This window comes from Sinohyriopsis cumingii, unplaced genomic scaffold (assembly GCF_028554795.1).
Source record: "Sinohyriopsis cumingii isolate HCF-2022 unplaced genomic scaffold, ASM2855479v2 utg002220l, whole genome shotgun sequence".
Taxonomy (NCBI): Eukaryota; Metazoa; Mollusca; class Bivalvia; order Unionida; family Unionidae; genus Sinohyriopsis; species Sinohyriopsis cumingii.
In genome coordinates, this window is record NW_028316161.1 from 480,225 (window position 1) to 507,359 (window position 27,135).

Sequence of the window (27,135 nt, forward strand, 5' to 3'; positions counted from 1 at the left end):
CGTCCAGAAAAAACCTGCTAAATACCAGTCAGAAAGGAGGATGTTGGATATGGGCCTAATAAGGATTGAATAAAACTGCACAAAATGTGATTCCTTGAGTGTTAAAGAATGTAGATGAATAGTGGAGATAGCTTGATGACACTAGTAGTATGTATTCATACCCTGAAAAAATTGTCAACCAGTTTTTTTTTCTCTATATGCTTGCACACTTTTCACTCCTAGACTATCCCTTTAAACAGCCATTACTCAAATCAAGCTGTCAGACTATGACCAAGTGAAAATATAAAATGCTTAAAGGATAATTTTGAAGAAGAAATATTTAGCATCAACTGATGGAAACACACAACATACCCCTTGTTTTCCACTGGGAATCAAGTAATCTATTTTTATAGTGTCAGATTTGTCAAACCCTTTCAAACTGAATTTCAAGATAGAGACTGTCATTTTTCCACCATCTGGCTGGTCTCCATATATTGTTCCATGGAAGGGTCCACACTTAGGACACACTGGCTTTATTTCAAACTTTTTTTCTATACACTTAATGCAGAATGTATGTCCACAACTCAGTGTTTTTGGGGATTTCACCTCATTCAAGCAGATATGGCAATCTTCCTTAGATAGTGCACCTGGTACAGGACTCTTTGGCTTGACCTACATAAAACATAAAAATAGAATATCCAATGAGATATCATTGATCACAGGAAAGGTTAAACAAGGATTTATTTTGAAGGCTGATACTGTGGATCAACATAAATAAAAAATTTCCCTACTTTGAAAATCAATTTATCACTTCTAGCCTCAATAATGCCCTTAGGAGAATTTTATAAATCTTAAAAGTGGTTCTTTTAAAAACTAATAGGTTCTTTTTTTAATCAGTGGCTTTTCTTCCTGATCAGTATTTCAAATTAACTTTTATTTAGTACTGATAACATTTTGAAAGTTGTCATATTTTTAACTACCAAAATTCAGGCTATTTTCAATGTCAGTAGCATCTATTTTGAAATAAAACTGTAATATTAATGACAAGAAACTTGAAGTACGCTTTTTCAACAAGTAATTTCACAAATGTAACTGGTACAATGCTAGCTAGGCAATGTTAGTTTTGAGCCCAACTTATTCCCTGCACTTCTAGAGGAATGAGCACGTTATAAAGAATGCAAGAGATTTTTGAGGTTTCAAATCAGTATTTGCAATTAAACAATTTTCTTTTAATATCATCATGATTTTTCTATTGTTTTAGCTTTTCAGAAGAAATATCTCTCCAAACAAAAATTATCATAAAAATAAACATAGGTTTAACAATGCTAAATGAAGTTTCTTTATGTAATTTTTCCTAAGTAGATTGTGCATACTTGCATTTTCTATGTGCTAATGATAGTGCTTTGCAACATGTTTGTACCAGATCACATATACAACAGTGTAACAGGCAGAAGTAAATGTATATTAAGTGCAACAAAACAATTAAATTATATAATAAACAAACTTTCAGATAAAGGGTCATTTGGTTAAAAGCCAAGAAGAGTAGAAGGGAATATATCACTAATATCTGATATGCTTGCTTTACTGAAATAACTAATGTTTCCAGTCAAATGAGAGGTATCAAAATGAATGAAGTATATTCCTGAAAAAGTTAAAGTAAAAGAACCAATATTACATGCCTTTTACTAACAGGCATTATTTCTTTGAAATTAAATAATTGAGTGAGCTAGACTAAAATTTTATTTACCAGAGGAATAGGATAGCAACCATCATTGATGCATGATAATTATGATCTCTATAATCCTTATAAAATATTAGTCTAATGGATATTAATATTAATGGACCTAAAATCTATTTTCGTCAACTAAAGTAAATAAATCATCAAGTGACTTTGAAGAGCTTTGTGATTCAGCTCCAGAAATAAAAGTGATGGCTGGGTGGATGAATAAACAAATTGTAAAAATAAACCACAGAAGAAACAGAAAAATGCCAATTTAGATCACTCTCTCTCCCTCCCTCTCTCTCTCTCTCTCTCTCTCTCTCTCTATATATATATATATATATATATATATATATATATATATATATATATATATATATATATGTGTGTGTGTGTGTGTGTGTGTGTGTGTGTGTGTGTGCCAAATATTAAAGAGATATATTAAAGTATCATTTAGTTTTTTCCCTGAAATAAAAGTGTGAGCAATTGATAGACAGAACATAGTCCCTCAAAGGAACTGACACTAATGCACAAAAAGAATTTCCAGTAATCCATGGTAAGCGCATTTATGTTCATTTTAATTGCTATGTATTGAAACCTTCTTGAGAAACTCCAACATAACAGATCTGGTAACAAAACTATTTTCTTATGTTTGAGTTAACATGCTCAGAAGTTTAATGCCGAGTTGGCATCATTTTTCATTTAGAACCAACTAAATGTATTTATTGGGACCATATTGTATGTGAACATATAATTCATCTCTCATAGAGTGACTGCAGAATGTTTTTATGTAAAACTCATGGCTTCTGCCCAATGCGCTCTATGCGCCATTCTTTTGTAAGCTTTTAAACAAGTGGGACATCAGTGTGCCAAATAAAAAATGTTAAACCCTACCAAGGCATAAAAGTCTATCTTGATTACCAAGAGCATGGACATGATTGAGACTGGAGATCTGAGTTGGTAGTGAAGCAACCAATGGAAGCTGTCTTTTTGCTAAAATAACCTGGTTGTGAGAGGAAAGAAACTGATTCATAATTTTGTTTGATCCTTAGAGAACCTTGCTGATTGGCATTAATCTTTATCCTTCACCTCACAGATGACAGAGCAAATACAGTAAGAAAACAGACTTAAAGGTAAGGTTCTTGAAAGATGCTTCACCCAAAAGTTCATTGGGGTTTTAGTTAAAGACTAAAATTCACACAAGAGATTTGATGTAGGCATTAGCAAGTGAGATACTGGTCTTGCAGTTCCAAATATTTGATCAGGTCTGCTATGTTAGAGACCATTCCAAAAGCTGGTTCCTTAAAACATTTGGGAGTGTTGGATATGGCAGACCAATAGCTCTTGATAGTATTGTCTATCTTCAAAAGGAAAGAGAAGAAAATCTGCCACTGCACTCACAGAGGGACTCCTAGGATAAACACATTTTCTACTGCACCAATCAATTGGCATCATAAACCCTGAACACAAATTGTCTCCAGGACTGAATGATTCACTTGACTTTGTTTCAAAATGTCCTGGTTGACAGAACATTTGAACTGAGCCAAAAATGAAAGTGGAGATTAGCAGGCTATTTTGTAGGAAAAACCCAAAGTTCTGTAACAGAAAGACCCTATTCTCATGTAATGTCCTTGGCTGGTCTATCAATAAGCTGAGAAGACTGCTGAACCATGGTCATTGGGGTCACATAAGAAGTTATAAAAATGAACTGAGCAGTGGAAGTTATTATGTTTTGAAGGGCTTGTACAAAGGCATTAGCAAACAGATGATCCCACTTCAGGTTGAGAGCATCCTCTGCCCATACTCTTTGGTCTGGGAGTTGGGGATCACAAGCTGGGAGTTTATTGCTTAGTCTTGTCACAAACAAGTCCCCAAAAAGAACTCCCCAAAAGTGTGAACATGGAATCTGCTATGGATTGGTGCAGATACCTTTATAAGAGGACTATCTTGTCCCTCCAAAACTCCACACAGTGAGTAGGGACATGTGTGCCTCCTTGTCACTTAAGGTATCGGTATGATACCACCAACATGTTAGAGAAGACTATTATGCAGTGACCACTCATTTTTTGATGCACCCCTGAAGAGCTAAGAACACTGCCCTCATTACTAAATTGTTGATGTGGAGGGCAGATTCCTACTGCAACCTCAAGCCCTGAAAAACAGTCCTTATGGTTCCAGTTCAGATGAGCATCCCAGCCTGAGACTATGTTTCTGTAAAGACAGAAGTGGGTTTGTGCGCATGTATGGGGGTTCTGACCAGAAAATGGTCCTGATTTGTCCATCAACTCGGATTACAGTAGAAATCCATACCTAGAGAAACCTAAGCATTCTGAGAGTCACTGTGCAGTTTCCATTTTGCCAGAAGGAGAAACTGGGGAGGGTGCAAGTGCAGTCTGTTGTGGAGTTCAAGATCCCTAGTAGAAAAAGAATTAGATGAGCCAGCAATTTGGTATTGTTTCTCAGCAACTCAGAGTCAGGATCTTGTCCATGCTATACCATAAGACAATGACTAATCCTATCTTTGAGAGTCCATTCATCACCATGTAGACAAAATCTTGAGATGCAGTATGTTCCAATTTCTCTAGATTGGATAAAACTCCCAACCTGGTCACTATGGACTGAAAGCAAGACAGATCTAGTCTGAAGGACTCTAGCTGGCCACTGTGAATAAGCCAATCACTGAATTATTGGAGGACAAGGTTCCACAATAAACTTAAGTTGGGTGTGCAGGCTATGTGGAATGATAAGACACAAAATTAGAAGACCTCCCTGAGCAAACAAATCTGGAGGTACTTCATGGAAGAAGAAAAGACACGGATGTGAAGGTATGGATCCTGAAGATTGATGGAGACTGTACAGTCAATAGGTCTTATGACATTCCTGAATGAGGCTGTGATCTCCATCATGAGAGGTTCCTCCTACAGAAACCTGTTTTTGAGGGAAAGATTAATAATTAATGTAAACCTTTCCCCTTTTGTTGTACCAGGAAAGTCTGGGAGTAAATAGCTGGAGACTGGTCATATATCACTCTCTCTACTGCACCCTTCTGGAGAAGAGAGCATCCCTTTTCCTTGAATAAACCAGATTCAACTGGTGGATGCATGTGGGAGACCTTACTACAGGATAATCTTGAAATTAAAGTCAGTATCCTCCTTTTATGATAGAGGACCCAATAACTGTCCATGATACCAAACCAAATCTCTGAAAAAAGGTTTTACCGGGCAGCTACATGTTGGAGGACAGCTTCAGTAGACTCAATGAGGCTGCCAAAAAGATGAAATTCAAGGCTATAGTTACTAGTGACCTACCCTTTAGTTCTAAGGCTCCCAGTGTTTCAACTGGAAGGCAAGCCCAGGTCCCCATGGAAATTCTACTACTTGTACTGCTCCATCATCCAATGTGGGACATTTAAAGGGACAGGAAGGGTCTCAACATAGAGGAGTGATAGACAACCCTTATGTTGTCTAGCAAACTTCTGGAATTTAATAAACCTTTGGGAAAGCTCCTTAATAATAGTTGAGCAAAGGAGCACCAAGAGATCTGGTTGAAAGGTAGCTCCAGAGATTCTCTCCAAGCTGGAGAGAAATTTATTGTCCTCAGAGCCTAAAGCCTTGGGACAGTGGGTAAAACACAGTAAATCTCATGAACCACTTGGTCAAAAGACCAGATCTCTTCCTCTTCTGCATCAAACTCTTGCAAATGTATGATGATAGACAGCTCATCATTATGCTGTTGCTCCTGGGAGGCAGGACCATGTGACAATATTTCTGTGCAGCAGAGATTTTGGCATAGGGGGAAGATAGACCCATAAATCTTCTTGCAGACTGAAGAGACTGTTCATAGTGGCGGATTTGGCTGCGGTGGGTAAGAGGGAACCCAGGACAGCATGACTTACTCTCTGTCCTAAGGGATTGGAGAGGTGTTGCTTCTCGGTCAGAAGAGGATGTTATTCATTCTCCACACACTTATTTTCTCCCCTGGGTACTGGAGAAGGAAAACCCTAAAAATTCTGAGGAAGAAGACAAATGTACTTTATTTGTCTGCATTCAGCAAGGACCAGGACCTTGTCTGACCACAGCTAAAAAAAAGACAACCAGGGTGGGTGTCCCAGGTTTTCTTGTGCTCACACCTCCCCAGATGCTGGTTAGACATTGTCGTAAGAAAATGTTAAAGCAAGAGTTACAAAAAAGCCTATCCATGTATTATTTAAAAGTGTGAAGTATTTGCGTAGACTAATCTAACTCGATACTAATTATATATATATATATATGATTCCAAGGTATGTTGTTTTTAAATGCACTGACAGCTATCTGAAATTACTTGTCTTTTATGAAAAGCCACAATTTGTAAAAATGTTTATTTATCTGATGGGGGGAGGGATAGCTTACAATCATTAATGCATGAAAAAAGTAATCTATATAATCCTTATTTTGGCTTATATGGGATTCCTGGGATTGGCCAGTCAAGAGTCAGTCCCTCTGAGGGACTGTTGTTCTGTCCATCCATTGTTCACAATTGGTGTGAGCACAATGTTATGAAGATAAATGCAGCCAAATCAAAATTCACAATCATAGGTAGTCCAGCAAGAGTAGAAGCTGACAAAAATGATTTCAAAGTAATGATAAAAGTAATGGATATAAAACAGTCTGAAAATGAAAAACTACTTGAGCTGGAAAATGCAGGTTGATAAAGTCATTATAAAAGTTTAGTCACTTTTTTATCTCTTTAACAGAATAAAATCTTGTCTCCCTCGAGAACAGTGAAAGATATTCTACAATGCATATATCATGCCACACATAGAATATTGTTGTTCTATCTGGGGCAATAGTGGTATCGAAAATTAAGAAAGATTAATGAAATTTCAAACACGAGAAGCTAAAGTTATTCTTGATGCTGATTTATATATACCATCAACAAATCTTTTTATAACCCTAAAGTGGCTTCCATTTCAGCGGAGAATTCAGTTTCAGAAGGGTTTATTAGTCTATGAATCCTTAAACGGTTTGGCTCCTGATTACTTTAAATGTAACTTTAAATTTGTTGAAAATGTACATATGAATGAACTAAGATCCATCTCAAACAAGTTATATGTACCTAAACCAAATTTAGAGTTTTGTAAGAAGGTTCTTGCTTTGTCTGGAGCCAAACTAAGGAATTCCATACCACCTTATATAAAGTCAGCTGACACATGCCAAGCTTTTAAAAAGCTTCTTAGTCAACATCTAAAGAAACAATAATTTCTATGATTTTAATTCAGGAATATTACTATTTACCACATTGTTATCATGTACTCACCTATAATGTTTTACACACTACTATTTGTATGAATCCTGTATGTACTCAACCTTGAAGCCTTGGACACATTTTATTGTAGCAGTATATCAATTGTCAAGTTTTGAATAGTGTTTGTTGTCTAAAGATACCTCCTCTTGTGAGAAAACTGGGCATTATATATATATATATATATATATATATATATATATATATAGACACACACATACACACAAATGTCATTGTAGAAAGACTCATGGAGGATTGGTCAGTTGACCAAATGAGCTTCTTCTTTAAATAAAGTCTTTATTATTATTCAAAGGAGTGTGGTCTTTGAGATGTACCATAACTGAATGGATGGTGTTCAAGGGTTTGTGGATCATATTAGCTCCATGCTTTCAGAAGATTTTTTTTAATCTGTGGGAGAGTTCACTAATATGTACATGGTAAAGGGACTGTTATACATTTTGCTCCTTCTCCTTCTGATGTTCCTCCCTTCCCCATTACTTTTCAGGCAACACAATCATCTAGTCTTTGTAACCATTGGCCCTTAAAGCTGTCTTAATATTATGATTAACCTTCATCACACAGTCTTCCTCAACACTAATAATGCTGTTCACCCGATGCAACAGAGTTCTCACCATTGATCACTTAAATTCAAGATGGTGGTTGGAGTTGATCTTCAGATACTGGTTTGTGAGAGTAGTTTTATGCAGTCTGATCATGGGATATGCTTGTCGTTATAGAAAAATGAATATACATCACATTTGGGACTAACCATTTCATTGGGGGTGGTAATATTTTCAAGTGTAAGGGGGGATTTGCATGTAATACAGTAGTAATATATGCCTCTGTCCAGTAGGTGTGTTAATGTTTTATCAACACAAACCATCTGTGCAACATGAGAATGTGCTTATTATTGTGTGTGAGTGTGGGTGTGACTTGGATTTTTAATGTAGCTTTAACAATTTTTCAGTCATATCGTTATGATGTCTGCAGTGAGGCAGTTTATAGTGATGTCTAGCACTGGGGCATCATGCCGCAGACATGTAGCATGATGTCCCACCCAGTCATATTATCCTGATACCAGGCCGACCAGTCCTAAAACTAACCTTTGAGTGCTGAGTGCCAAGCGAGGCAGCTGTTAGTACCATTTCTATAAATCTTTGGTATGACTTTGCTGGGTATCAAACCCATGACCTCCTGCAACTGAGGCGGATGCTCATAACCACTAGGCTATCAGAGCAGTTGCTTATTATTGTCTTTCATGGCTTAAATCATCCTGAAAAGCATAGGTCAATACTTTGTATTTTAACAATATTAAGATAATAATAAAGTGCTTCTATTTTGACAGACATCGTACAAACTGGAATGTCATATGTCGATATGATGTTGGCGGTATCTGCATAAAATTAAATGCCCCTTGCCTTCTTTGCTGGTGTGCTTGGTGAAGAAAAATCCCTTCAACGAGGAGTTCCAAGGTTTATTTTTGCTGGACATTGTTTTTGATGCTGATAGCAAATTGCTTCCCAATGAATTACTATGAGCACTATTCCCATAACTGGAATAATCATGTGTTACATTAGCCTACATATATGAAGTAAAATCTGACTTCAAAGAAACATTGATGCTGTTCCCAAACTTGTCAATAATCTTTAATACAGATGGATTAAACATTCTCACTCAAGGCAATGACATCCAATAACTTTTGTAATTCAACACGCACCTAGCATGTCTTTGATTTACCCTTATTGGGTTGTTTTACTTCGTGAACTTCACCTATGAAAATCAGCATAATGGGCTTGCCCACAGCAGTCATCCAAGTAAAGTAACACATCGCACTAGCTATTGTCACTCATTCAAGTAATATTTGAAATGGTTGTTTATACCCGTCCTCGTTGCCTTCTCACTGATGCTATTTAAACTGCTCCTGGATAGTTAGACTTGAACTCTAAGCAGGACTGTTTACATCTTATACAGGCAACATGTTACAGGCATATACAAAAAGTGGTGTTTTTTGTTTTAAAGGTTACTGAAAATTGTGTTTTTTTAAACATGACAGTGTCAGGGGAGCTTGGGAGTACAAAATTGTGTTTTGGCACAACACGCTTTGTTACGGTAGGTAAGGACATGATCTGACAGGCACGTCTACATAGCTTTCTCCTAATTTGCATACTGTTTATGCCACTAGACACAAAGAGAGACCCCCACCCCCACAACCCCCCATAACCACAGCACATGGTATTAGCTTAGACCAGTATCTGTGTTAGGAAGGTTGTCCTACATGAATGGAATTATTCCTTTAGGAAATCTGAGAGAATCTGGGTAGTATTGACCTTGCTTCTATTCTCCATTTAGCAACATTTAAGAAAAGAAAAGAAAAGATGGAATTAGTAATGTTTTCTGACTAAATATCAATCACAAATTTAGTTTCTCTTGGGGTACAATTAATCTAAATTATGTAATAATTACTTGCTAATATTGCATTACTATATGTTTTCCTGGTTCCAATCCCCAGTCCAAGGAATTATTCCCTCCTCCAATTAGTAAAATGAAGATCTAGAAGAAAGAGAATAAAACCATGATGATTCCAGTTTGACACCTTAGTCCGATTCTGATATTCAGTATATCTTCCTTCTTGGACTTGGACAGAGAATGAAGGACATCAGAGAGGCAAGGGAGTTAAGGGATTATATTGTTGACATAACATGAGAATGGCACCAGGAAATTCTGCGCTTGGCATCTTAAACCTTGGCAGTTAAATTCCTTCTAGCCTGAGAAATGCAATTGGCATTCTAGCTTGAAAACTCATCCTGGTAGGTAGAGCACCTTATGTGTCATGTGAGAAGGTGAAGGATTTGAAGACTGCCTTGCCTGACAGAATCTCACTAATGACAATAGTGAGTCATCCTTCTTTAGTGGTAATTCCATGGGATCATCAACCAACAGGTTGAGATCATTGAACCATTATCTCTCAGGTTACAGGGGAGCAATCTGAGGTTCTGCTGTGACTGGCAAGTTATAATTCTGTAAAGAATCTGAGGGATTATTCTGAAAGGTGGGAATGGACAGATTCTACTTCATACTGAAGACATTCACCATCGATGCACTCTGGTCTGGCACTAGAACAAGCTTATTGTTCAGCTTCAGCATAAACAAGTTCACCGACCTTAACCACAGACGACTTAGTGCCACTGCTACTGATTGGTATAAAGACCATTCTGCAAGGACTGTTTGTCCCTGTCTGGACAAGCTATCTGCCTGAACATTCCTCTTGCCCAGAATGTGGCAGACCCAGTGAATAGTCTCCTTGAAAGCTGGATGAAGTTAGAAACTTTCAAGCAAAGATAAGCAGCGTTGGTGTCTGAGGTATGCTACAGTCGATGTGTTTTCTGTAGAGACCTTGATGCTATAATGCCTTGTGTGATTGATGCACCCATTAAGTACTAGGCAAACAGTGTTTATTAATGTGGAAGAAAACTTCTTCTCAAGAAAATAAGCAATACAGAACTACTCTCTCAGGCATTAGGTGAGCCCCTGAATCTGAGTAAAACAAGGAGTCAGGCTGAAACCTTTCTAGAGGAACACAGTCTGCTGCCATGTTTAAAATTCCCAGAAGAGAAATGTAGATATGATCCAACAATGATGTCTTTTCATCCAGTCTTTTTAAGACAGCAAGAATCTGAAATTCTGTTGGAAGGAACAGAGACAAGTTCCTTGACAGGTGAGAAAGTTCAACTTCATGTAAACAAAATTCTGAGAAGGGATAAGATATGACTTCTCCTGCATGGGAGTTAGGCCTAGATTAGTGACTGTCACCTGATAGAGAGACATATTCCTAGAGAAAAGCACGTTCTGAGAATGTTGCACATCAACTAGTTGTACATCAACTATAATATTTGCACACCTTCCCGTTTGTCCTCCATAACGATTTTAAAAATGAAAGGCATCAAGGATATACAAAATGCACAAAACTTAGACATTTCATTCATCAGTTTATAAGTTCTAACTCGATTGTCGCCAGGGACTCAACCTGTTAGCATTTCAAAGCAAATGGAGGCTCTTGATGCAAACAAGCAGATAGATGCTGCCCACTGTCCTTTTCTGGTCTGTAGAACAATCCATTGCAGTCAAAAATGTTAATCCCTACCAGATGACTGCTCCAGTGGCCAAGTGTTTACAGCATCCACCTCAGATGCGGAAGGTTGCGGATTCAAATCCCAGCCAAGTCATAAAAAAGACTTTAAAAAATGATACTAACAGCTGCCTCACTAGGCGGTCAGCATTAAGAGGTTAGTGTTAGGAATGGTCAGCCTGGTGACAGGATAATGTAACTGGGTGGGACATCATGCTACATGTCTGCGACATGATGCCCCAGTGCTAAACATCACTATAAACTGCCATGCGATAAGACTGAAAAATTGTTAAAGCTACATTAAAAATCAATATATCACACACACACACAACCAGATGTAGAGTACATTGGTATATCAAAAATTTTTTTTCTATCTTTCCTATAAATAGTGCTACTAGAAACCTCTTGATTGAACTTAATAATTTATATTTTCTGATATTTAACACAATCTGTGTTGTGGTGAGATAGATTAAAATGCTAATAGACACTGGGGAATCTTTATGATAATGTATATCCCTCAAGTGTTCTTTTATTCTTACTTGGAATTACCTTTTAGTTGCACTTACATATTGGTTGCCACACTTAGTGCAGGTGAGTAAATAGACAAAATTACATGTGGTACAATATCCTCTTGGTTTTGATTTATATTTGAGGTTCGTAAATGTGCTTCTAAAGATTTTGGATTTATCCATTTTCAGGCAGAAACTGCAATTAATGGTCTTGCAATCTAATACTTTATTTGCGAATGTTTTACCCATTAAGCCTGGATGATTGCTACAAAACATAGCTCTTATTAGTTGGTTAATAACTTTATAACCAATTCTCTGAGATAATATTGGCTGACCTTGTAAAATCTCTGGTAGACTCAATTTGACAACTGGCCAGAGAGTTTTAATTGCCTGTTTGAGGAAATAATTATCCTTATCATATGTGAAGATAGCTGGTATTACATTGTTATTTTTTGAGATTTTCTGAATTGGTTTCAGTAGTTCTGAACGATCCTTCTGGTCTGCTTTTTGAAAAGCCTCATAGTTGGATAGTCTCTTCTTTCATAAAACGGAACTAGGTTGGAGGCATGTTTTTCAAAGTCCAATTGTTAAATACAGATTCCTCTAATTCATAATAGCTGACTAAATGGACTGGATTTTTTTACAGTGATTTGGATGGTAGTAATACATAGTGTAGATAACAACGTTTATCTGTAGGTTTACAATATGAATCAAATTGTGTTGTTGTCATGAATTACTGTAGAATCAAAGAATGTGATTTTTTTCCCCTTGGGATATATTACTATAAACTTAATAGTTTTATGGTAACTGTTACAGTATAGGTGAAATTTATTTAACTCCAACACTGAACCAATATCCTTATCATAAAAATATCTCTATAAACCTTAGATAAATGTAAGGTTTATATGGTGCTGGTTTTAGCATTTTCCATTCTAAATCACCCATAAAAAGATTGATGTCCGATGGGGCTACTTTAGTTCCCATAGCAGTTCTGCCAATTTATAGATAATGGGTGTCCTTGAAAGAAAAGTTATTGCAGTGCAATACTAATTTTGGAGAGATGATAATTCAGTTTATTTAAATCGAGAGTTCTAGCTATAGAAGGTAAACCTTCAGGATTCAATATATTAGTGTAGAAAGAAGTGACGTTGATTGTGACAAAAAATGAGTCATCAGGTAAATCACAAATTACTTGAATTTTATTAATAAAATCGGTTGTGTTCTTGATATAAGAAGGTATAAATTTCATGAGTACAAAACTAGTTATTTTTTCTGTTGGGGAACTGCTGCCACTAATAACTGGTCTTTCAGAGATTATCCCCAGAATAAGGCATTTATGTAGTTTATGAAGGATATAAAACCTTGGAGTACGGATTTTGTCACTGATGAGGTTAGGAACAATCTTATCATCTAATTTCTCTTTGTCATGAATTTGTATTACAAGGTTTTTCACCATGCTGTGGTGTATTTCTGTAAGATTTTTCCTCAGTTTGGTATAACAATTCTCATCAATGAGTTGTCTAAATAGGGCCTCTTTTGACATAATCATCCGTTTTTGTGATTACAATGGTAGAGCCTTTATCAGCTTCTTTAACCACATTATTCTTGTTATTACTAAGTTCATAGAGGGACGGTTTTCATTTTTTGTTATATTCAGGCTGTATCTCCTTTCTTGTTTAAACTTTAACACTGATAATTTTACCAATCTGCAGAATGTCTAAATACATACATTCATTTTTGGTTGGATGAAGCCCATTTGCTTCTTTGTCTGAATTGACTTATTATTTCATTTTGAAAGAGTTAGTCTCATCATCTGTTTTTGGTGTATGATTAAAAAAAAATGATTCACTTTCTTCACTGAAAGAAGTTATCTAAGTCCTTATGAATTTGACAAAGGTTAATTTCCCTAAGAGTAGGACTAAAAGAAAGTCTCTTGTTTAGGGCTACAATATATGACATAGTAAGCGAAAATTTTTAAAGATTCATGACAAAATCGGAGACATAAGATGAGTATTGTTAGTATTATTATTGAAATTTGGTAGATCAGCAAAAACTGGTAATTTGTATACATGTAATAGCATTACAGTGTTATGTATTGTGTTCCAGAAATTAGCTGTGTCATTCTATATTATACATAAACAACTGAATGTAAATTTAAAATAAAAAAATTCATAAGAGTTTTCTAGTATTTTCTTTGTTTGTATCCACTGGACAACAAATTTTTACAAAAGTCATGTTACTGAAATAAAATTAGTCAATTCTTATCAATTTTTATGTGCTGAACACGAATATGACAGTCAAATTGCAAAATTGGCTCTAGTTTTTTTGTAATCTGCAAGAAATTAATGTTTACATAACGAAATGCATTCCAATAGTAAAAGGTCAACTGTAATAGCCTACCTATAAAAAATCAAGTCATTGACTACATCTTAGATTTCTTCGCCTGTCTCTTGTACAGCTGTTCGGGAGCATCTCTGAGGAGTGTCCAGCAGTAGTCAGCCAGCATTGTAGTGGACCATTTTCCCTGGTATCTTTGTTCCATTGTTGCGATATCTTGATGAAAACGTTCGCCGTGTTCATCACTAACAATACCACAGTTGCTAGGAAAGAAATCCAAATGGGAATGAAGGAAGTGAATCTTTAGAGACATATTGCAGCCAAGTTTCTTATACTTCATCAACATGTCTTCTACTAGTTCCTTATAGTTTTCTGCCCTAACATTTCCGAGGAAGTTTGTAGAAACTAGGCGAAAAGCATTCCATGCTTGTTTCGCGTCACCTTCCAGCAAGTTGTTGAACCGGTCATCTTTGAAAAGCTCTCGAATCTGAGGACCCACAAAAACTCCCTCTTTAATCTTTGCTTCGCTGAGTCGAGGGAATTTTTCATGCAGGTATCGGAATGCTGGCAAAGTCCGGTCAATGGCTTTCACGAAGTTCTTCATCAAACCTAGTTTGATGTGAAGGGGTGGTAGCAAGATTTTCTGAGCCTCAACCAGAGCTGGGTGTTGGATATTCTTCTCTCCAATGGCTACATTCTGCCTGTGAGTCCATTCCTTCCTCATGTAGTGCATTTCCCTTGCTCGGCTATCCCACTCGCATAAGAAACACATGTATTTTGTATATCCTTGCTGCAGTCCCATTAAAAGGGCAACTACCTTCAAATCACCACAGAGGTGCCAGCTGTACTTGTTATACTCAATGGAATTCAGTAGCTGCCTTAAGTTATCGTATGTCTCTTTCATGTGGACAGCATACGCTACTGGAATAGATGGAAGAATGTTTCCATTGTGCAAAAGCACAGCCTTGAGACTCAGTTTCGAAGAGTCCACAAATAGTCTCCATTCTTGTGGGTCATGAGTGATTTTTAAAGCATTCATGAGGCCCTCAATATCGGAACAGAATATCAGATTACTTTCCTTTCTGAAGAAAGGCTCCAATTGCTGGTGGCGCTTTCGATATGCAGTAATTGTGGCATCTTCTTCTAGAAGATTCCATTGTTGGAGTCTTGATCCTAGCAATTCTGCCTTGTTCTTTGATAAGTCCAAATCACGAATCAGGTCATTTAGTTCTTCCTGTGTTATTCTGTGTGGGGTTGATGATGCACCACAGTGAAAATCTGGATCACTGCATGCTGATGGACCAGGAGAAGAACAGGTCGACTCACCTTTGTCTTCGTCAGATGAATCAAGAGAATATTCTGCTGGAGATTCTGGAATAGGAAGTCCCTCACCATGTGGAACTGGTCTCAATGCAGACGGAATGTTTGGGTAGACTATTCTCGACTTCTTTCGCTTCGTTATTCCGCCGGAAAGAGGAGGAACCAAGCAGAAGTAACAGTCATTTAGGTGGTTGCTTGGCTCTCTCCACACCATTGGGACTGCAAACGGCATTGATGACCTTTTGCAATTCAACCACTGTGAAAGCTGTGTTGTACATGTAGCACAGCATATATGCGGAGCCCAAGGCTTGTCTTGGTCACCAACCTTGCATCCGAAGTAAAGATGATATGCCTTCTTCACTTGAGAATTGATACTTTTCTTCTGGTTGGCAAATGTCACTTCCCCACAAATATAGCAAAAATTGTCCGCGGTATTAACACACTTTCGAGGCATTACTGTTCTTTATTGTACGTAAATGGATAAAATAATAAGTTTTATGTAACAGTAGCTTGAACTGTCTCGCACAACGTCTAAAATATTTTAAATGCTGAACCTATCTGATTGGGCTTTATATAGTACACTGCTTACGTCAGCTTCAGCAGCCGCCTGGCATTAGTATAATAGGCCTACACATGTATAGTACACTGCTGACGTCAACTTACTTCAGCAGCCGCATGGCATTAGTATTGCATTGCATCAGAAAATGATGCAATCAACTGTGGATGATGTGAGCATGATGGTATTATGCAATGTTACATCATTATTCCGGATGTTGCTGCAGTCCTACTGGAGAAATTTACACAGTGAAACATAGAAAATGAGGTATATGAATATCTTCAAAACGAGAGCCAATACAAATTTTTCACGGTTATATTCGTGTTCGGCACACCAAAATACTACAGATTAGGGCCTTTTCAAGTCAGTAATGATTTCGCTGTTGACCAGTGATCCCTATTTGTTAAATCATTTCTCTATGTAGCCAAAACCCGGCTATGAGACAATTATTTATTTTGGAACCCAGATGCTAGAACAATAAGTCGCGACAATACAATTGTCATATGACCTAATCAGCAGCAATAACAGCTTCACCAGTGACAATGGGGTATATAAACCTTTCACTGACTAATCAAGTGATCAGATGAACAAATAAACCAGCCAGAACAATTCCCTCTAACGAGTTACAATAGTAAAAACTGGTCAAAGGAACAGGGGGTGACTAGACCACTTCAGCAGATGGAAGGAAATGCTCCACATCTTCTCTAAATAACAAAGAACTCTTGTACACATTTGGTCAAAAAGAGTGATCATATCTGTTATTTGAAAACATAGACACGCCCATGCAAATATGGCAACCATGTTACTAAAGAAACACCCATTTGATTTAAAATGCCAACAAGTCGACAGTGTTTGGTACTCCCTGACAATGGTCAGGTTAGAAATTATAAATTGATGAATGACATGATTAAGTTGGTGCATTTTTATATCATTATTTATTGGTCTTTAAAATTGGTTGTGGGGAGCAAATAAATAGGATGGTGTAGGAATACTATAGTTGATGAAGTAATGGTAGATGGGAAATCCGAAGAACCCTAAATGAGATTTTATTACATCTATAACCCTGGTGAAGGCTCTGAGAATGGAAGCAAGGTAAAAATGAAAAGTGTAAAATTTAAATATCTCCTGTCCTACTCAAAGCTAAGTAAACTTTCTGTGGGCTGGGAAAATGGGAATGTGGAGATTTAGAAATCCATGGAGACCAAACACTCATTTGGGCCTGATGGCATTCAGACTGAGGCAGCTGTCTCCATCATGAACCACTCTTCTAGAAGGAATTTGCTGAATGGGGACTGATCAATGAAGAGTCAATGATGAATCAAAACTTTCCCCACTCATAATCTCTGAAACCAAGAAATTCTGATAATAAATTCTGATAATAAAAGCGCTGAGCACTGAAGAAACAAATGTATAAATACGCGAAGTCCAAGGAAAGGAGGGAAGATATTCTAAGCTAGTGGACTAAGTTGTCAGACTGGTATCATGTTACTTTTATTCTAGACCTTCAATTACTAACTGGAGGAAGGAATAATATCCTTGGACAGGGACAAGTGCCAGGAAATGACATAGCTTAATGTAATCTATAGCAGGTAATGGGCAATGTATTACTGACTTTAAACAGGCTTCCACTGGCCTAAGTTAGGTTAGTAATGATCAACTGAGGAGGAGGAGAGAGGCATGATTTTATATCTTATCTGTCTGGAAACAACAAAAAAACCTGACCTGTGATATTCCTCCTTGAGATTTAACAGAACTGGCATATGAAGATGGTTCCCGTGCTGGTTTCCACTCGCTACCATGGGCTGCCAATGCAAATCTAACTTTCTCAGTGTGTTTAATGAATACATCTGCTACTCTCTCAGTTATGTGTTCATCTTTATCAATTACATTGATGATCTTTAAGTTTGATGTTATATTTTTGTTGCAAAATACTTCTAAACTGTCTAGAAAGAGTTTTGCACTCCCCTCATGACCATGCTCCAGACAACCTAAAAGGGTAAATGAAACATGTTTTATTACAAAGTCAACTTCTATTATGAATTGAAAGTTGGAATTTTTAAACAAAATTAAGATTAACAGTACATATAATTGTATATATGGGCAAATACAAAATTAAGTTTAAATCATTTTTCTTAGAAATGATAATACATAACTGCTGATAGGTTGATAATTTAACATTCACCTGAATCATTACAAACTTGTGCCAGGATAGATGATACATTTGAAACTTGAACTTAGATTTTTCTTATTTACTGCTATTTCCTAACCCTTGTGCTCAGACCTCAAATCCACCTATTCTTCTTCAAATCCTCTTGTATTTAAAATTTAAAGACCACAAACTCCGTGACATGTACAGTTATTTTAAATGTACAAATAGCATTTAATAGGCCATCTGCTACTTAAAAAGTGGAACATATGAATACACTGCTTCTCTGGCATGAGTTAGCATTGTTAAAAGTTTTCAATTAACCAAAGAAAGTAAGTCATAACAAGCAAAGTTTTTTCAATGTGAAACAGCTTAATCTCCAGTTGTGCCTACAGTGCAACTCTGTTGGCAACAGGTTAAAAGAAGTTGAAATTAGAAGACATAAAACATCTTAAAATCATGATCAAAATTTTGTCTAAACGATCTTAACTTTTTACCTCATAATTAATAAGCCTCTCCCAGTACCTAAGGTTCCAAGAACTATGGGGCTCAATGGCTTCTTGTTGGATCATTCAGCCTAATGTAATCATTGTACTTTTAAATTCAATTTTACATGCTTTTCCAATGTTTTCAGCCCCAAATTAATGTGCTTCCTTCTGTACACATCAGGAAAGTCATATACAAACTGTGGTGAAGATTGACACCTGGTATTTGTTTGTGTGACAACCTTTTTTCTTCTATCAGTGAAATCACCTTAACCTCTTGATTTTTTGAGCCCAAAATGGATTGGTTTCTTCCTTACCACAAGTGCACACTATCCCAAAGATTGGTGCAGGTCTATGAAGTTGAATTTTACTGCGTGGAAACCACTATTCTTTCAGTCAAAGAGACCCTGACACTTGACTCAAAATTCAGTAAGATTCATCCTTGCTCTAAGTTCAAGCCATTCACAAAGTTTGGTCCAGGTCTGTCATGTAGACCTACTTTCATTGCAGAAGCAATATTCTTCACTCATTCACAGCCACTTTCCCTTTTTAGTTTTGATTACAAAATTGACAAGCTTCATTGTCAAGAAAAAAATTCTTTCTGTGTCACCAGGGAAAGGAAATTGTAAAAAAAATAATACAAACGCCCCATATATATATATATGATTGCAGATTTTAAGGGTCATTTGTAAACAACATATTATTGTCCAGAGTCAGATTATACTGCAGATTATACTTCAAGATAATCATTATTTGTAAACAACATGTTTACTTGGATCTGAGTTTAGGACATTGGTTTTTCCCTTGGATATTCTACTGTCTATCTGATATATTGTTTTTATATTGTAAATAAGTTGTTGACTGATATTTCAGTTCAAGATCCAGCCTTCTTTACAAAAGTTTGAATGTTCTAGAAGCAAACATCCTGTTAATTTATAATGCACCTGAGGTTTTTATATAAGGTTCTGAAGTAAACAAAATTAATATCAGTCTTTGTAGAATCACTTTTAGTTGTATTCCAATATAATTTGAGAGGAGTTATTGATTTAATTTTCATTGGATTTACAAAGTGCTCATTCACATTTCGGACTAAATTACCACTTTGTGATTACCATGATCTCATTCAAGGACATTCTGGATTATATCATTGTGATACATCAAGACTGTTGACACATCAGCTTATCCAAGACAATTGGCATGTCAGCATATTCAATACTGGATTTCATTTGGACCATTTTCTTTTGGACTGGTAATATAACTTTTAGGATTATTGGGGAATTAATTCAAAATACCATAAGTTCCTTGTAAATTTTCACTTTGTATTTTAGGGAAATAAATTATCTGTTGAAAATTACAAAACATTTTGGGTTTGCTTCTTTCTGTTATATAATTTAAGACCATAGAAAAAATAAAAAATTGCTTTTGCAATTTGAAGTGACATTCTTTATGAATTTTCATTATCTCTGGTAAAACATATTTCACAAATTTGAGAACTTTTTAGTAAAACCAGCCAACTTTCACTATGAGTCAACAAGTCAACAACTTGATTTAAAATCCTACCTAAGAAGGGTTAGAGTCCTTGAAAAAGGATGAGTTGTTTGAGCTTGCCAGATATTATGATCTTTCTGAAGTGAAGGCTTTAGTGAAGCAAAAGTCAAAGAATGTTCTGATTGTGTATTTGCTGGAAAAGAATTTTTTGGATTAAGTGCTTAGGGTTTGATAGTGTGTGTGTGTATGATTTGGAGTTTTAATGTAGCTTTAACAATTTTTCAGTCATATTGCTACAATGTCTGCAGTGTGGCAGTTTATAGTGATGTCTAGCACTGGGGCATCATGCCAAAGACATATATCATGATATCCCACCCAGTTACATTATCCTGATACAAGGTTGACCAGTCCGAACACTAGCCTCTTAATGCTGAGCACCAAGTTGGGCAGCTGCAAATCCCATTATTTATAAGTCTTTGGTATGACTCAGCTGGAGTTCAAACCTGCAACCTCCCGCATCTGAGATGGACGCTGGGCCACCAGAGCAGTGTGTTTGATTAGAAAGCCTTTATTTGGTTTTCATAATTAATACAATTACAGTTAAAATACCAGATGGAATTAGAGTTAAGAAAGCTTCAGCTTCAGAAGTTAATAATGCAAATGCAGAGAGGAGAGAGAAATACACATTCAGAGAGAGAGAGAGAGATAGAGAAGAAAGAAATGTAAATTCTGACAGAGGAAATGCAGATCCAAAGAGAAGAAAAGGTTCTGATATGTTAACCCTATCTACACCTTGGCGGACTGAGCAGATATTTTAATGCTTTATCCTAGTGACTCCTATTGGATTTCATGAGTTGTCTCCCTTAGTATGTAATGCCAACTAACTAATAGCATGAAACAGTGGTGCATTATGTATCAGCCAAAGAGTGGCAGAGGCAATTGACTTCAGAAGGATGCTTTGTAGGTTGAACATGAAAAGGATGACTTTATAATGTACTGGAGAGAAGTCTTCATAGGTGTATTTGAAATAAAGGTATTTGTATATCAACAGAGGTTTCAGAATTCTAGAAAATAAACTGGATCAACCCACATCGAATTTCAAAGGCAAAAAGAACAACTACCTGACAGGTGGTGTTCAGCCAAGAAGGGTGATCAAGAATACAATAACTTCAAACAGCTCATTTTAATTGAAGAGTTCAAAAATTACACCCATAGTGATGTCAAGACCTGTCTTGCTGAGCAAAAATTAAAATTTTGTAAAATGATTCATGAAAAGTTGATGATTATTCCTTGACTCATGAAGTTTCATTTGTCTCTGAGTCTTCCTCTAAGCAGACTTGAGTACTTCCAAATCTGACATAACATTTGGTAATAAAATATCTGATTAGATATCCTTATCTTTTCCTCTTTGCACTTATTGTAAAAAGAGAGGCACATCATTTCTGATTGCTACCAGTTGAAAAATAAGCAACATAATAAGACAGAGTTCTTCCAAATGCTCTTTTTCCAGAGAGGTCAACAGTCAAAGATATTGAAAGTAATTTGCTGAGTCAAACAAATTCATCAGATTCATTATGAACCACTCACTTATTGGTGATTCTGCCAAACCTATCCATATTAAAATATTAAGGGACACAATGCCTTTCTGAGTCTTTTGTTATCTGGAACTTTGCCTTTGTCTGAAAAGTCTGCTAGAGAAAATGCTTTTATTAAGGGAGTAGAGTGTAGCTTAGTCAATGTTCCTCTCCATTTTGATTCCTTTACATATCAACCGCATTCATTTATTACTAGGCAGTGACTTAACTGGAGATAAGGTTGTGCTTAATGCACTTTTGTTTTGATTAGAAAGTTGATCCTTTTGAGAATGAAATCCATGATTTGTACCTTGACTGTGCAGGTACTAGAGCTAAGGCAAAAGAGCTCTTGAGAATGATATTGATCAGGAAATTATTCCTTATGCTGACACATGTATTAATCAGTCTTTTGATGAGGTCACTTTTGCTACTAGTATAGATACTGATTACAGTGATTGTGATTTTACTACTCATTCTCTCTATCCTAATCAGGGTGACAAAAACAATCATTTCTCGAACAGGAACAAGATCCTGATAACTCCTATTCATTTTAGCTGGCCACTCAAGTCTCTATTTATTAATTTTGTTAACAAAAATATGAGAAAATGGAGACCTCCTGAGGTACCTGCTGGTGACAAGTGGTCTGTGAGATATCAAATTGTAGTTCCAAGGACATATCAACAGAAAATTCTAAGTCTTTCTGATGAGATTCACTTGGCTGGTCATTTAGAAGTCAATAAGACTTATCAAAAGATTTTGTTGGCCGACCCAAATCTGTCCAGACTAATGAAGGTCAATTTTATGCTACAATTTGCCAACAAGCTATGCATGAATTAGGCATCAGACAGATTAAAACTCCCCCATCACCCTGAAAGTCAAGGGGCTTTGGAAAGATTTCATCAAACTTTGAAGAATATGATTCAGTCATATCGCTTAGATACAGGAAAAGATTGGGTTGGAGGTGTTTATTTGGTGCTCTTCGTTGGTAGAGAATCAGTTCAAGAATCTTAAGGTTTTAGTCCTTTTGAACTCGCTTTTGGACATACTGTCCATGGGCCATTGCAGTTATCAAAAGATAAACTTTTTTTCAAATGAAGATTGAAAGATTAACCTCCTTGATCATGTCTCTGATTTAATTATATAATACAATCTGCTGTAAGAGCTGTCTCATTATAATGGTCTGTTTTCACTATCAACTGACATATAATTGTAGGTGGAAAATAATGCTTTTTACTTTTTATAATACTGTCTGAAAGAGTTGGCAGACAGAGTTATTGTTTACGAAAATATGTGTTAACTGCTTTTACATTACTTAACTCATATTTCACTCTTTATAATGATGTGACTGGTAATAAATTATTAAAATAAGTTCTCTGCTAAGATGGGACAATCCAGGAGAAATTTGGACTAGTTCTAGATCATGTTGTCACAAGCCTGGTAAAAGATTGGACTGGTTCGAGGACATAATGCTAAAACCCAGGACAAGATGGATTAGTTCCAGAACAAGGACAAGTTTGAACAAGCCAGAAAATGCTTTTACATAGGCAACCTAAAACAGCCAGGAAAAGTCAAGAAAAGCCTTGACAAAGACTCAAACTTTTCCTGGTTCAATACTGACCCTGCTTATCCCAACACTGCAGCAATTCCTTCACATATCCTAGTCAAAAGCAACTTTTATCTTTTCTTCAGAGATATTCAAGGAAAGTGGCAAATGCAAACAATTTTACAAGGGTGGAGTTCAACCTATTTGATATACCAAGAAATTATTGAATTCATGCATCTATTTACCTGTATTGTACATACCTGCACCTATCAAAGAAAGGGCAAATGATGCTATCTGCCAACTATTGATCTCATTCAGTATTCCATGATAGCATTTCTGGACTATCTCTTTGTGCCTCTCAGGTGGTGTGCTGTCTTTATGAGATGGTATCACTGCATGGATCACAAAGCGGAATTTACTATCTCCTCCCTCTGTGATGATGACATCTCCAAAATGTACTTCCTTTTCAAAGGCTTTCTTCTTTGCACTTTCATACTTTGATTTTCCAATCTTCAATAATATAGAAGCTACTGCCCCATGTCCAGTACCTCTTCTGTCATCAGAGCATACTATTGCTTCTACTCCTATTAGTTTAGTAATGTCAGTCGTGTGAATGTTTACTTCCATTCTTTTGTTTGGCCGATAAACATAGAATTTCTGTTTCCGAATAATAATTTCCTCAATTTCTGGACAGACTGGTGCAGCAGAGTTTTGTTTTTCTTTTGTTTGCCCTTCATCTTTAGGAAATGTTGTACCAATATCTTTTTGTGGTTTCTTGTCATGTTGATTGTTACCATGATCTCTCCCAGCATGGTCACTGATTGCTGTTGCTTGGTCCACACTCTTCACTACAAGTTTAATAATAACATGTCACATAACTGAAAGTTTGTTAAATAGTTTCTTTGTTCTATAATATCCATGTAATTCTTGAAATACAATTTCTAACAGAACTCATTGAATGTATTTTCATCATAAGGAAATATTTTTTACTGTTATTAAAATACATTTCAGTTTGAAAATACTTCAACCATCCACAGCAGCCTTCCTCACAAAACAAAACTTAAAACTCTATGAATTTATGTATATCAATTAAAAAGAATAAATAAAGAATTAAAAATGTAAATGAATAAAACTAATAAACTGATATAATTTTACAATGGTCAACTTTTTTTGAAATTGTTGGGGGCTTTTTAGTGTGATTTTGACTGAAATTAGCAGGAACACAATACAAACTCTTATTGCAACAGGAGGCAACCTTCAGTGCAAACTACATATTTTATTTTATTTTGGAATCATCTATAACATACAAGTGCATACACCCTATTGAAGGATCATACTGTTTTGCCTTGACATTCAATCCAAATCTGTTGAATGGCCACCACTGTCCATCATGTATTAATAAAATAGAAGTTATTAAAGTATTCAAAATATGTTTGAGTTGTTTTAAAGTTCTCTTCATGATTATTTATGTTCAGTGGAAAACCTTTTCAATGAATACCCACTGGTTTTTATATTTAACAAAGGCAGATATTTTGGTAAGCTTTAATTGCAGCTCATGTCTGTTACTCTAAGTCTGTGAAATGGATAATACATCTGCACAACAGAGACTATCAGCAAAGATATAATAATGGGAATATGTATGCAGACAATAATATTTACCCATTTACTCTCCTTTTTCATGCAAGTATATAGAGTGTACACTAAAAAGAAAGGTCTCTTCCTCAATCAAGCAACAATTTATAACAAGTCTTTCAGTATAAAAGCACTAGTTAACATTTTTTCATAAAATAATATACTTTTTGTGAAAGGCACATTTATTCTCTAGTTACCATGATTAGTATTTCCTGAGAAGACATGGGAAGTATTGTTAAAACTTGTCTGTCTTTCCGACCATCCATTTGCATCCAGTCATTATGCCTCTTTTCCATCAGAAGCATCATATTAAACTTTGTAAATACTTTCCTGTTTTGTTATATGGTACTAGATGAAAGCTATTTTTGGTTCCACATCTTGTTGATCCAGGGGAAAAGGTCAAAATTGTCATGTGCAGAATTCATAAAATAATATTATTATATGCTCATTTTTTTTCTCCGTTAACTTCACATTGTCGAATCGCTCAGTATTACCCAATACTGAACCTGCATGCCAATACACATATAGCATTCATGTGCATAAAGGAACTACTTTTTATTGTAAACAAACTATGGATACAGATGCCAGCACATTTGATTTGTAAACAAATCATATACACTCAAGTAAGAAGCGCTTTACATTGTGGTTGTTTAAATTTGTTTCTGAATGAACTAAAACATGTTTGATGGACTGCCACATACCAGCTGCTTTGACACATTCTGTGTTAAATTTGTTGATACAATGTTTCAGATTTAGGCTAGCTACAGTATACAACAGACACAAGAAAGTGTCCTTACAAATAACATACAAGTGACAAGTCATATACTGTCTTCTTTAGCTGGTGATAAGAATGGCAAAAAATATACTTAGTTTTGCATCCTGAATTTCCTCAAAATGTACTTTCTTAGTTCTCAAATCCGAATTACATGAACCATGTCATAGGTTCTCAATCTTGATTACACATTTCAAAATTGTATGTAATTTTGATAATAAGTGCAACTACATCCTCCTTACTGCACTCATAATGAAATATGCATTAAATTCCATAGCGTCTTTATGATAATTGCAATTGAAAGACTTCATATTTTTCCCACATTATGATTTCAAACTTTCAATGACAGAAACAGAAACACATTTGCAGATGTCAACACGCTTCTCCCCCCCTTCTTCAATGCCATGTGGAATTGTCACATATAAATCAAGTCCATAATCACAAAAGTTCGTAGAAAAAAAAAATCTATTGAATCCAAATCAATTGGAAAAGTTGTTACAATGCGCATTCATTCACAATATGGCTCCAAATTTCAATTTTAACTAGACATGCCATTTTCTTTCGAAAGTTATGTCGAGCAGGTGACTAACTTCAACTTTATATGTGCAAAGTAATAATGTTCTTGTTGTGTAATGATGAATATGTGCATGTGTATTTAGTTTGGAATGTGGCATACATTCAGTTACTTTATTTCATGCAGTGTATTTTGTTAACATTAAGCAATAGGTAGAATAAAAAAATTTAGCATATAATAAAAAGGTTACTGCATTTGTATGGAAAATATGAACTTGTTTTGTTGGATGGATATACTGAACTCCCAAGGTCCTGCAGTATTTCCATTCAAAAAACTCGTTCAAATTTTCCAATACAAATGCAGTAATCTATAAATATAAATAATAATAATACAGTTTTTTTATAGTTACAGAGAAAATCATTCTTCCTTGGGGACTTAATTCTTAGGAAAAGTACAACTAAATGCATCAAATATTTAATAGAAACTACAATTTATTTTAAAATGTCTTGTAATTACTTAAGTCGTACATAATCTTTTAGTTATACCTACATACTCATGACCTCTTATACATCATACAACAGCATAAAGATAAATACGTGTACTACTATTTAACATTTCTTAAGTATTGTCAATATTAAATTCTTTTAAAATCTTCATTGACAAGGTAATTATATATTTTCTTAAGAAAGGAGTGGTGGCTGCTTATTGGCTAATATCATTGTTTCCAAAGTTAAACAAATTGTGTTTCTCAAATACCTACCAACCTTAAAGACAGTGTAGGTGATGTTTGCAACAATTAAAATGTGTTTTTTGATCCCATGTGGGGTCAGTGTGAATTACCTCAGAAAAGAAACATTGTACAATCGAGAACAAGTCATATACTCACACAAACCTATAGAAAATAACTGGACATAGATTTTAATTTTAATGAAATAAAGTACATGTATGTATTTTCTTTGCAACATTTAAAACACATTAAAACACAAAATACAGGACTTAGTACTGTTATGTAACAGCACACACATACACATAAACTCCAATGATCACATGCACATATTAAATTAACAAAATATATATAAAGTTTCTTTCTTTACAGTCCATTGGGAGTGGAATACAGTCTTAACTAGATCCAATATTTGCTGCTGTCAAAATGT

General features: G+C 35.7%; 1 protein-coding gene across 1 annotated transcript in view; it reads right to left on the reverse strand.

Annotated features, from left to right (window-relative positions):
- Positions 1–265: 265 nt before the first annotated feature.
- The window catches only part of LOC149770914 (uncharacterized), a 38,067-nt gene continuing 11,197 nt past the window's right edge, over positions 266–27,135 (reverse strand). The window contains exons 4-6 of the mRNA XM_089948991.1: positions 23,324–23,911; positions 17,550–17,815; positions 266–651 (exon numbers count right to left, since the gene is read on the reverse strand). Of these exons, the coding sequence (XP_089805117.1) occupies positions 292–651; positions 17,550–17,815; positions 23,324–23,911 (1,214 nt within the window). The 3' untranslated portion in view covers positions 266–291. The remainder of the gene's footprint in view (positions 652–17,549; positions 17,816–23,323; positions 23,912–27,135) is intronic.